Source organism: Anser anser (assembly GCF_964211835.1).
Source record: "Anser anser genome assembly, chromosome: 6".
NCBI lineage: Eukaryota > Metazoa > Chordata > Aves > Anseriformes > Anatidae > Anser > Anser anser.
In genome coordinates this window covers 7,123,136-7,136,183 of record NC_139726.1, presented here as the reverse complement: position 1 = coordinate 7,136,183, position 13,048 = coordinate 7,123,136, and the positions used below count along the sequence as shown (strand labels likewise).

General features: G+C 36.9%; 1 protein-coding gene across 14 annotated transcripts in view; it reads left to right on the top strand.

Annotated features, from left to right (window-relative positions):
- R3HDM1 (R3H domain containing 1) overlaps positions 1-13,048 on the top strand; it is a 50,732-nt gene that overhangs the window by 22,409 nt on the left and 15,275 nt on the right. For 5 of the 14 annotated variants that reach the window (XM_083841278.1, XM_083841273.1, XM_083841275.1 and 2 more), the window contains 8 exons: positions 183-220; positions 303-353; positions 488-714; positions 3,399-3,653; positions 7,035-7,189; positions 8,676-8,777; positions 11,449-11,709; positions 12,465-12,585. In XM_083841278.1, coding sequence (XP_083697404.1) covers positions 183-220; positions 303-353; positions 488-714; positions 3,399-3,653; positions 7,035-7,189; positions 8,676-8,777; positions 11,449-11,709; positions 12,465-12,585 — 1,210 coding nt within the window. The remainder of the gene's footprint in view (positions 1-182; positions 221-302; positions 354-487; positions 715-3,398; positions 3,654-7,034; positions 7,190-8,675; positions 8,778-11,448; positions 11,710-12,464; positions 12,586-13,048) is intronic. The other 9 variants (XM_083841271.1, XM_083841269.1, XM_083841268.1 and 6 more) reach the window with 5 other exon arrangements.

Sequence of the window (13,048 nt, the reverse complement as noted above, 5' to 3'; positions counted from 1 at the left end):
CAAGGTCTAGTTAGCAGACTTGTGCAGTCACACGTCAACTGGAAGTTGCATAAGGGAGGAAAGGCCTATAAAAGTCCATACATAATATAAAAGGCTTTAAATTGCACCTTGTTTTGTTACTGTACCGTAGTAGGGGTTCCAGATGCCATTAATGTAATTTCTGCACTTTTTTTGCCACTCAGTCCCTGTGTTCCCAAGAGAATTATTTCACTGATAAAAGGTAAGAGAATTTGCAGTTCAATTCTGTTTTGTTTTTCTATTTTCTTAATAAATATTAAGCTATCTTATTAAAATGTCAACAGAATCCAGGAGGAAGAAACTAATAGTACACAACAAAGACGACAGATATTTAGGTATTTGATGCATTCTTTAAAAAAAAAAATCCCAAAGTATTCTGCATGCATTTCACCTTTTTCTTCTTTTTTTTTTTCTTTTCCCTTATTTTGCAATTGATGCTTGTGCTAAAAGTTTAGTTTATAACTTACAGAATCAATAAGGAAACATCAGGGAGATCAGCCAACAGCCATCAGAGCAGTACTGAGAATGAGCTGAAGTATTGTGAACCCCGTCCCTGGAGCAGCACCGACTCTGATAGTTCCATCCGCAATCTGAAGCCAGCTGTAACGAAAGCCAGCAGCTTCAGTGGGATATCAGTTCTGACAAGAGGAGATAGCTCTGGAAGCAGCAAAAGCACAGGCAGGCTGTCTAAGACAGGTATTACAAAATCTGTACAACTACATAGTTCCGTAGCAGTGAAGTACCTGATGGTTTGAGACGTGATGAATATTGCAGATGTGTGCACAAGTAGAGGCCTCAGTCTTGTAGGTGCTCCATGCATACAACTCCCTCTGGACACAGTGGGTGCTGCATACATAGAATGACTACAGACCTAGGCCTATAGCGCGAAACCGCTTCGGAGAACTAGAATTCAGGTTACCAATTAAATGAAGACTTTTGACTTTGGAAGTAGAATTTAAAAATGCATTGCAGATGGCTTTAAGCTAAATGCATTTCATCTGATACAATGGATTTGAAAGTACTTATCAACATAAGTACTTTATACAAAATAATATAATATTTGGAGTTCAACTCTGGTTTCAGTGGGGCAAAGCTGCTTTGTGCAGTCTTAGGAAATTGTGCTGCTATCCTACTAGCTAGGAAAAAACAGCATTAAAGCCTATGTTAGTGACATTTGTTGTGATATCTTTCAGTGCCATTGTCAGAATTTAAGTGCATATGTCTAAAAAGCTTACTTAATGTTTAGACTGCTGAAAAAATCAAAACAAAACTAAATGTACTGTTTAATTGTAAGATTCAGAAACGTTGGGGTAAAAATACTATTTTTATAAGATTTTGTGTTTCAAAGGTGTGCTAATGTGTAACTAATGTCAAAACAATCTCAGAAAATATAGATACAATTCTGTGGATCAGAAATGAAATTTACTAAATATTTGTATTCTGAATGCTAAAGTAATTTGATACAATAAGTGATCTTGGTTGTGGAGAATTTTGAGGCTTGAAGTGGATAGGTGGGTTACAGATGTGCTATTTCAGAATTTGAAGTAGAACTTCAAAAAAGCAGAATGTCTTGTCTGTATTGTGCTTGGCTTTGCTATTATTTTTAAAACTTGTTTGAAAGTAGACACTGTTAAAGTTTTTGCTTTTCCCTGAAACCACCACTGCCTCATAGGTAGTAAGTAGTACATGGCCACACTTTTGTATCTTAATGCAGTAAAAATTGTTTGTTGACTGTGTACTTGTATAAAAATGTATTCCAGGAGTACTTCCACCGATGTTTTGAAACTGTGCCATCATGTATGTTCTTAGGAATTCTTTTTCTAAATTGCAAGAACATAAATGAATTCTTGTTGCTGGAATTGCAAAATGTTGCTGGAAACTTTATTTTGGCATTCAGAGAGTTAACACTCCAAGTTCAGAATGCCTGTCTTGATGCTTCACTGCAGCTACAGGTGGTGGTGATTTAGCATGCCTTGGGATTGTTTCTGTTGTTTTGATAAAGGGTGTAATTGGCTTTAATTACGATGGCATTAGCCAAATTTCTCTACATAATCTAGAAGTGGATATATTTGTAAACAAATCGAATCAAAGTAACTGTGGTCGAGCGAGGCTTGTTTAACAGTGCTGGGATATGCTGTTTTGGCCCATTTACAATTAATAGCTTTGTGTTTCACTTTATCCAGCAGTCAAACAAAGGCTAACAGTCAGCGTCAGCAAATGCTTTGAGCTCTACTAATTTTTCATACTAACAAAATGGTTGCAATTAGAATTCATTGTGAAGGGCAGTAAAGTGACTTAAAATAGCAGATAAATTTAATCACAGCCCTGTTTGAGTCTTGCTTTCTCTTCTAGATTGTATAGAGGCTGCTAATAAAGAGTCGTTAAGTGTAAACAACGATATTCTGTTTCCAAGTCCTGCAAGTATCATAGCAAAGACTTACTAAAAAGTATGTTAAATGGTATACTTAGAGACAGTGCAGTTCTGTAGAACACTCCATATTGGACTTCTGGATTATTGCTTTTGTCTGCATGCATTGACTTTCAGAAAGCTCAGGGTCTGGTTCTCCACTGCCTTGCAATGGTTATAGCCGTTAATATCTGTGAAATAATTGCTTTCAATAAGCTCTTTTATATTCCTTTCAAACTTTGAATCGTTGCTTTAGGCTATTTTTAAAACTACCATATTACCTTAACGTTTTTTCAGCTCCATGCTTGATTTGAGCCTGAAAATTGGGGTGATAAGGGGGGAGGAACAACAACAACAAAGGGGTGTGTTGGGGGTTTTTAGTATTCTGCAATTTGTCCAGCAGGTGAGACAGATCTGACATCTAGTAGGCAAAAAAAAATGGTCATTGCTTGCATGCAGGCTGTATCTATAAAGCACATAAATTTAGCTCATGCATCTTAAGGGATGTTTGGCTACCTGCACCTGCAGTACCCCATGGCCTGCACACATGCAATCAATCCTTTGAGCCTGCGTGTGCAGAGCTCTGGTGTATCCAGACCCTTGGGTACATCAACACGGATGCGTGCATCATTTGGGAATATGTGAGCAACTGGTTAGGTGTATTGTGGAAGACCTGCACTGTAGCACATGTGCATATATACAGGGATATATTATCTGTCCAGAAATCAGATCTAGAGATGATCGCTTCTCAGTGCAAAGCAGTGCTGAATTGACCCTTGGTTTACAGAAAGAATCTTGTAATGGCATTCCAGGGGAGATAAAGGGGGACGTCATTGGAAGGGCACTGTTTGCTAATGTACTTGTGCTAAGCTTTAAGGGTAAGCATTTGTGAAGCATATACATACATGTGTATAAAGTGAGCATGATGTTTCTGTCTCTAGGTAAAAACAATTTCTCGTTACTCCTTTCCTAGGTTCAGAGTCTTCTAGTAGTGTAGGGTCATCCACGGGTTCTCTTTCTCACACCCAGCAGCCTCTTCCAGTGCCAGCTCTAAGCCAGCCTTCTCATGGCACGCCTGCCGTCTATCCAACTGTCAGCACTAGTAACTCTCTTTCCTTTGATGGTGGCATAAATGGGCAAGTGGCACCTACTAGCACTAGCTTCTTTTTGCTTCCCTTGGAAGCGGCAGGCATACCACCTGGCAGTATTCTGATCAACCCGCAAACAGGTTGGTACCGCTCGTGGATCTTCTTGTTACAGTTGAGAACTTGGACAAAAGTGTGCGAGTGTTTACATGAGACTTAATTTCAGTATTGTCTTGTCTTTTTCCTTTATTTTTTGGTGTGTGTTCAGTGTACTAATTTTAAAAAGAGAGCATGAGCCTTGGATAAAAGGGATAAGTAAATCCACTTGGGTTTTGCTACTAGTTTTAATTTATAGATAGTATCTTAATGGTGACTAGCACTAACTATGAAAATAACTATGATTATTATCCAGAACACAGAATAATTTAAATTCATTTTTTCAGCTTTTTGTGGGGAGATGGAGAAGTCTTTTCCAGTGCTAATATAAAAGTTTTAGTGAGGGGAGAGCTCCTGAGCAAGTATTCACATCAACTTGAAAGAATCTATCATCCTTCATTTTGTTTGTCACAACATACATTCTTTCTCTGTGTACTCATGACATTGACTTAATACAAGAGAAAGAAATAAGGATGAGATTACATGCTATTTTTAAACTTCTGTTTCAGTTTAAAACAAGTTTAAATCACTGTTGGTGTATTTGGCCCATACTGATATTTTCAGTAAGCAGTGGGAGAATGATACTTCATTATGTAGATGCAGAGACGTGTAACTACTTGTCTGGATTTTAAAAAAAAAAAAAAAAAGGCAAACCTGGGAAAACTTTAACTTGGTTGTAGAAATTAAAAAATCCTGAAAATTTGAATTTACCTTTTCTGTGCAACCTATCTTTATACTAAAATTAAAAAATAATCATAGTCCAAAGATTTCTTTTTCCTTGTAGATAAGGAAATACTTTAGGATCTCTCCCATCATTTTGTAGATACGCTTTATTATATTTGAATATAATTGCATGTGCTTTAACTAAATTTTTCTCACTAGTGTTGCTAAAATAATCACTTAAGTTATTTCTCTCCTGAAACTAAATAGTTTTATATTGAAATTAATAATTTTCTCTTTATATAACTCAATTGCCGTTCTTACATATGAAACTAGAGAATGTTTTTTAGTAAATGATTCTGCCTGTTGGGATGCCACCTTAAGGGTTCTTAAAAGCTTCTAAACAAATAGCTAAAGCCGGTCCTGCAAGAAGGGCCTGCTTTAACTAGTATGCTATGCTGTAGCATATCATCTTCCTAGATAGCCATTGCATTTGGAGGGGCTGTATTTGCTGTCTTATATCCAGCTTCTGGACATAGCACTACTGACTTAGCTTTTCTGGTCCTGATGGATTCGTTGCACAGCTTATTTGTGAATTTTCCATTGGGTGAAGACAAATGTGATTAGTGATAAAGTTTTGCTAGAAAAAAAAGGTCTAGCATTTGTGTATGCTAGAGTATTCTGTGGCTTACATTAATACGAAGAATGCTGGCTGTCATTTTTACATTATGAGTTCATAGCATGACCATGCTAAAGTCTTTGGAATTACCAAGCAACAAAACAGATAACTGCAGGTATTGCAGGAAGGACACCGTCAGCTAGAAAGTAGCGGCATCTAAGATATGACACAGCTTCATTAGTGACTTTTTGAGTCATCCTAATTTCACTTATGTCATCGCTTTGCATGTGATATTGGTTTCACTTTTTTCCTCATCTGATGTTGGTCATTTTCCCTGTGACATGGATGAGGCTTCCACATACAGTAGTGAGGAAGGGCAGAGAAAGAAGTAATTGTAAAAGAGTTTTGATCAGTAAACATTCCTTTTACTCACACCCCCCTCAGTAAAGGCAGCAGGACTGTAGAACTGACTGTTCAATGTTCATTTAAATTACCTTCACTTTCAAGTTATGACGATTCTTATATTTTATTTATTTTTAATGTATTTAAACTAGCCATTAATGTTCTTTCATGATAGAAGATTATCTTAATATCTACTGACTGTCTAACAGAAGCTAAAGTACAATTCCAGAGCAAGGAGTGTGTAGGTTCAGCTAAACTTTTGATTTCTAATGTAGGGGCATCATCACATTCTGTAATTGTTCATTTGGCTTTATTGTTCCAAATGACAGTCAGGGTTCAAACCCCATAGATTGGTTTCTCAGCACTTCTGACAGATCTCGTAGTCGTAGGTCAAAGGACTTGTCCTTAGCAGTTGAAGACCGTGCTAGAGAAAAGACAGCTCTTACTCGGTCGCTACAGGAAACACATTAGGCTCCAGGGATTCCTAGAAAGGAGTAGAAATAAATAAAATCACATTCCTTATTTATATGAACATTCGCAATTCTTGACCATTATTAAGCTGTGTTGAATATAGCTTCACCACCTGCAGTACGTCTGTGCAGCTTGCTTTTTGTAGCTGTGCCCATGCTGCCTGTCTGTCTCTCTCGCATCAGCTGCCTCAGTCCTGTCTCCAGTAACTTTGGTGTTGGCCAGTTGCTTTGAAATGGGATGGGACGAAGAGGTCTGAAGGAGCATTACAGGTTGCTTTTAACAGGACCTGGGCTAGGATGCAAAGGCTTTAGTCTCAGCTTATGCCTTTGGAAAGGCACGAAGGAAATCCCACAAAGGAAAATATTTATATTGGAGGAGGGAAAAATTTACAGGAGTCTTTGGACCTTCTTAAGCACCAAAATGAGCCAAGGCAAGCCACGTGTCATTAAGCAGCTAGACTTAACCACAGGCCCTTGCTGACTAATCTGTTGTTCCTTTGGTTCTTTTTTCCCCCCAACCCACACAACCAAATTAATCACTGTTTGCTTACAATTTACTTTTTAATAGTTTATTTTTAAAGTTTTGCAGTAGTCCAGTGATGTAATACTGAAGATGCAGTTTATTAAATAGGAGAATCATGTTGCATTGTTTCATTTTAAAGCTAAGAGCCAATTCAACTATGAATAGGGGAAGAGAGTACTTTAATCCTACTAACTAGCAGTTATAAGAGTACAATTGCAGCTACTGTTTTATATATATTTTATAAAAATGTTTGCCTTTAAGCCATCCGGTGTCAAACTGATTAAAGAAGATTCATTTACTTGTCTTTTAAAAGGTTCTTAAAATAGTATTTTTATTAGGGGTTCCCCATATTACTCTTGACTTTTTTCAGTCTACTTAATAAAAATGAGTTTCTAACAGGGTATGACAAATATTTATTAGTGTTTGTTAAGTAAAGACTGGGTTTCTTTGTTTACTTTAAAAACTTGTACGTCTTAGCTGCATGAAGTTTGCCGGTTAAGGCCCTTTTAATCATGGCAATTCTAAATGTAGTTGTGGGGATTTGGCATAAATCTGGCATGAAACAGTGCGCCTTTGTTTTAGAATTGTATTAATTTGTTCATTTTGTTTACTGTAAACACATTTGTCTTCTTTTTCTCCAAACTTGGCTAATACAGCTGCATGTCTCTGGCTGTGTTCTTTTTCAACTTCCCAGGTCAGCCGTTCCTCAATCCAGATGGCACTCCCGTTGTGTACAATCCTCCGATGCCTCAGCAGCCCGTTAGGACCCAAGTGCCTGGACCTCCACAACAGCCACCTCTTCCCCCACCACCTCAGCAACAGCCAGCAGCTAATCACATCCTCTCACAGGTGCACATGTCAAACACATGCTGCTTGTACTGATGATTGATGCTGTCATATTGCTGTCTGATAATCAGGGATTAGTAGGGCTGCTCTGGTGACGCATATGTTAAAGCAGCAGCAATAGCTGCAGAGATGAGTGTGGCTGGAGTTCTTCCCCACAGCCCTCAAAACTATCGGTTCTCCTAATAAGTGAACGTGGTAGGCAGCCTTTTCTTATAAATACAGAAAATTAAAAAAAAATAGTGAAAATGTTAACAGTTTCAAGAATATAGCAAGCCTAGATTGCTCTGGAATAGTTCTGTCTTCATCCGGTGTCACACTTGGACACACACACACACCTAGCATACAGTCACATAGTCAGCAAACTGGGTAGGGAGTTAATCCAGTTGAAATCTCTTTTCATTAAAGTTATTTTTCAGTCTGATGAATTTGTGGGCTGTACCGTACAAGCAGTACAGTGGCACAAAAGAGGTAGTTTAGGACTGGTGGGTATGAATGCCTCTTTGGGTAGCACCTTGGCTTACCCTACTTAGAAAACCCCATGCTGAAGAACAGGCTTTTTTTTCCTCATCTTGCACAAGAGGAATTTGGTAAAATAAGCCACATTAAAGATGACTCAGCCCTTGAAGAAGAAAAGTGAGCAGTGTGCTATAGGCAGGAGAAGGGAGGGTTCTACCTCTTTTTGCAGCAGCTAATTCAAGCACCAAGGTATTGGCTATAGTCTCCTGCGGTGTTTTCAGATTGTTCTCAAATTTTGTCAGAAAGTTATTTATAGAATGTTATCTGGCTTTATCCTTGTCCATTTTCCTTGGCTTAAATCTTCTATTCAGGCTACCTGCATATGACACAGTAATGATGGGCTGCTTTGAAAAAGGTTCGTTTGTACAGTTTATCCCTGTCTGATCTACAAAAGTGTGTAGTATTTGTAGGTTTCTTCACAAATCCTTTGCTACTTCTATAATTGCCTTCTCAATGGCTGCTGGAGTTAAACCTGCTCAAAATAGTATTAGCAATGATAGCTCTCTGATGTTTAAATAGCCCCAATGCATATAAAATATTTCAGTATTGTTGGATAAAGGAAAGTAATACGTTTTAATCTGTGGTTAGTACTAGATCCATTCTGTATTTAGATGCTTTGAAATAACTTGTATTTAGAATGCATGTGTAGTTCTTATTTATAATTTCAAACCAATCTCTCTCTTAAAGAAATAGTATAAGCTAAATAGAAGCAATTTGACCTATTTTATAGCTTATATAATGTATAACAAATAAAGCAAATGCATTTCTGCTGGGAGACAGATACTGGAAATTACATTTGTTTTAATTCTGTTCAGTCTTTAGCTTGATTTAATTGGGGAAAAAATGTATCCCTTCCCTCTCTGGTAATGACTGGAGCACGGTTGCTTTTTTTCTATTACAAAAGACTTTGACTTTGTTTTCACGTCTTTTACTCCTAATGTTAACCATGTTCATAAACCTGTTATTTCTTCAGCCTATCCGGCCTCTGCAGCCTTCTTCCCAGCCTGTTCAGTACTCTGCGGTCTCTTATCCGCCCCCGCTCCTGCCAGTCTCCTCTACCCAGCAATATTCTGTGGTATTATATCTTCTGTTCATTTCCTCTCTGCATGGGTTAATCTTTAGTGGGTGCTGACCTTTGCTTGGGTTGTTTGTAAGTGGTGTCTGATACCAGTGTAATGACTGGCTGGCTTCTTCATCACAGTAAAATATTACCTGAGTGGTTGAAAATAGTTCCCGAGGTTTTACCCTCTAAATTTTCAGTTCAACAGAAAGACATACAATTGGACTATTCCTATATATCTGTATACAATGATTGATAATTGTAAAGGAAAAGCTTTTTCAAAGTTTTGTTAGCCAGTCAATACCTTTTTTTATGCCTTTTAATTAACTTTTCTCCATCCTTTCTTCTTGTTGCTATGTCTGCTTTTTCTTCTGCTGACCCCTAATCTCTTTTCAGGGATCAGCTGTGCTGTGCTGTTGTGTTTTTTTTTTTTGTATGGTTACATTTTCTAGTCTCCTTGCCAGTTCACACTCCCAGTTCATGAGTATCCAGTGTTTAATAGATGGAAGCTGGAAATGAAATCTAAGTCTTTTTTGTAAAAATTAATATTCACTAAGAATCTTAACACCAAGACAAACTGAAGCCTAGGAAAGGAGAAAAGTTATCCAAAGCAGAATCCGAACTAGGGTCCGGGTCAAAAATTGAGGCTTCCCAACTTCCCGTGCTGCTCTATATGTTATACAATAGCTATTTTAGTACGTATTCAGAGTATTTTGTTACTGGTTTTGGTATTAATCAGAAACATCATCTAGTAATAAATATAGATCTGAAATCAATAGGCTGCATATAATTAAAACTATATTATAATACTATAATATTATATAACTATAATACTATACTATATATATTATATAATATATATATATATTATAAGTAGCTGTAGTTTAGATATACAATCCCAAAAAGGAATTGCACCTCACAAAGGGCGTATTGTTTTTAGCAGTGTTGTTTCTCATGGTATTTTAGAGTTTGAATACATGTGAGCTGCACTGAGAATAATTTAACCATTCTCATCTCATTAACTGAGAAGGTAATCAACCAATGTGAACTTCCTACACAGTTTTAGCATATGAATAAATTGCTGCCTGTAGCAGCTAGTTCAAACATACCTTAGGTTTCTGTGCTGTAATTTGCAATCATTGTTAGGCATACATTTGTTAAAACAATGAAACTTCCCCAGGTTTATAATAGTTTCAAACTATTTCATGCTCAGGAAATGAGTTGAAGTACTAATTGTGCTGTCAGTTTCAAAAATGTATTTCTTCTTATGGTAACTTACGTAACGTAGGGAAAAGGATTGATGGTCTAGGTTCGTAGTCTAAATTGAACACCTTCGTAGTTGGTAGCAGGAAAGTTTGGTTTATCCATGGCTGGCAATACCGTGTTTCAGTGGTTGATCATACTTGTACTGTATCTGTTGTTGTGGGAAGAACTGACCAGATCAGAATTTTCTTGTATTCAGTGTATAACAGAAATAAACTTGTGGTGGGGTTTTAGCCATTTGTACAAGTAATATTAAATCAAAACTAAATATCAGGATCTCTTCTCTAAACTAGATGTTATGGGAAGCAGAATGTAAAATCCAGTGTAGAGAAGTATTATGGTTGCATTAATAGGCCTCATCTAAAAATGAAGTGACAAAGGCAAGTTAAATAGTTGATATGATGAAAATAAGTCTTTTTAAGATGTAAAGGTATTCTAAATAAAGTTTTAAGTGCAAATTCATATTTCTAGTATTTAGTATTTTTAGCCTTGGAACTATAAAACTTCATCATACAATATGAATATAGATCCATAAAAGACAGATGTTGAACTTAGTCTTTCTTGATTAACTCATATTTTCTTCAGGATGATCTGAGTGAGAATCAGGTGGTCTTAAAAATTTTGAGTTTCTTCACATTTGGAGTTTACTTTTGAAGAGCGAACCCAATCTTCATGTCTAACAAAAGATAACTTATTAGAGATCACTTTTTATTTTCGGAATACTGGTAATCCATTTGATGCTGAATTGCTTGAAAAGAAAAATGCTTGGGGAGTTTCATAAGAGGAGTTTCATATTCCATGGGACTCCTGCAGTGCTCAGTGCTGTCAGTACCATAGTTTCAGATGGTAATAAAATACAGATAATGGGTAGCCGCTAGAACGGATTTTTGCAGCTGTTGCAAAGATTGATTTATTTATTTTTAGCATGACAACTATGTAGTATAATACCAAGTCAGACAAATGTGTCTTGTTATCCAGGATTAGAGCCTCATTAACTTAAAATTAAAAATTAAACAAAAATTACTTTAACAATACTGATGCTTTCTGCTGTTTTAACTGGGGGTTAATGTTATTACTCAGGCTTTGGAGTGCAATCAGAAAATGTATTGAATTCTTACAGTAAGTAGATAGAGGCAGATGTGAGCCAAAAAATCAAATATTTGAAGTGAGTAAAGTCTCCCAACATGGATGTTCTTCCCCACTGTCAGCCCTGAAGATAATTTGCTGCTGTTCTATCTTGTGCTATTGTCTTTCCTCTTGCTCTTTGGCTGATGTTGCTAATGTGCAGTAATTTGAGACGTTCCTATATGAAAATTTTACTTACTGAGCTATTTTGCTTTTACTTACTGTGATATAATCTTTTATTCTTTTTTTTCTTTGAGTACTTGTGAATGTAATTTCTGCTTTTTTTTAACAATTACAGCAAGACAACCTAGGATCACAATTTAGCCATATGAGTCTTGCCCGTCAGCCACCTGCTGATCCAGCTGAACCTCATACTACTATGTTCCAGTCCACTGTAGTCCTCCAGCCCCCACAGCAGTCTGGTTATATCATCGCAGCTGCTCCACCTCCACCACCCTCTGGCCAGCCAGTTTCTACTCAAGGCTACTCTACATCTAGCCACCCTGTCGGCCAGCAAGTGCTCCAGCAGCAGGGATATATGCAGCAACCTGTGCCGCAGGTACAATGGTTCTGTTTCCATTCTGCCAAAAGCTATAGTTAAAACATGATGATGCTGTTCCATTAATGGGCTTTTTATATGGTATGGGGTTCCCTGTTAATTTGTGGCTGTGTGCATTTTTTTTCTCATTTGTGTTGTGAAATGAATGACTTCAGTTTATTTGAGGAGGAATAATCACTCAGATTTGTCTATTTAGCTAGTTAAATAAAAACAAAGAAAAACCATAAATATCAGAGCACTGTTTTACTGGTAGTGAGATTTTAAAACTACCAAATGTGGATTTTGTACATCCTTGTGTTCTCCATTGTTTTCTAGTGTCTCAGATGTTTCCTTATGCAAATTGGTCCAAAGATCCTGAATCTGCTCCCATCTCCCCTCCAACCTTCTCCATGGTTCGAACAAGTAGTTATTGCAGTTTAAAAGTAGCAGTGCATTACTTTCCTCTGGCATTGGCTAAAATGACATGTATTGTCACCAGAGAGACTGCTAAAAACAGTTGATGAAAATAGTGCTGATGTAGGGGAATTTAGTATTTTGGAACTTATTTCTTCTACAATGAAAGTACAAGAAATCAGCTGTTAAAAGAGAGACTTTATATAATACAGAGTAAGTATTTTTATTTGCTAAAGCATTTAACATTAGTTGCACCATTTAAGTTTTGCACCTCTTTTATTGTGTGCTTCTTTTTGCGTTTATGTGTATGCCTGTTATAAACTTGCAAGTAGTGCATCTCTTTAATTGTCATTTGTCTTTAGATGCCAGCTTGTTATTGTACACCCAATCAGTACCCGCACTCCAGCCAACAGTATCGACCTGTTTCTGTCCATTACAACACGCAGCAAAACCAACCATTGGCACAGCCTGGACAGCAGACAGGTTTGTTGAACTTAATTCAGCATTTTGAATACCTTGTGTGTGTTTTTTCCTGTTTTAAGGTGAATAAATAACTTTAAATGAGGTAACACTGCAGAGATACACCTTATCTCTTGTTTTGAAGTTTCAGTTACTAATTTTAGATGTGGCATGAAAACGCTGCTATGCAGACGATGTTGGTGATACTGTCTTTTTTTAAATACAGTTGAAAATAATATGGAGTAATTTTTTCTGTCCTTTGACTAAAGGTATCTGGGTATTGAACAGTATATATTGTGAGACTTAAGTGGCTAGAATTAGTTTTCTGATCCTTCTATTTTGGTAAAGGCTTCTCTACTGTTTTTGACTTACCTTTCTATGAATGTTATCAAGCTTTATGTTTCCCTGCTTTCCTCTTGTCTTTTTTTCTTTCTGAGTTAAGTATAGCTATTATATTCTAGTAGTCTGCCTACTTAGAGATATTCTT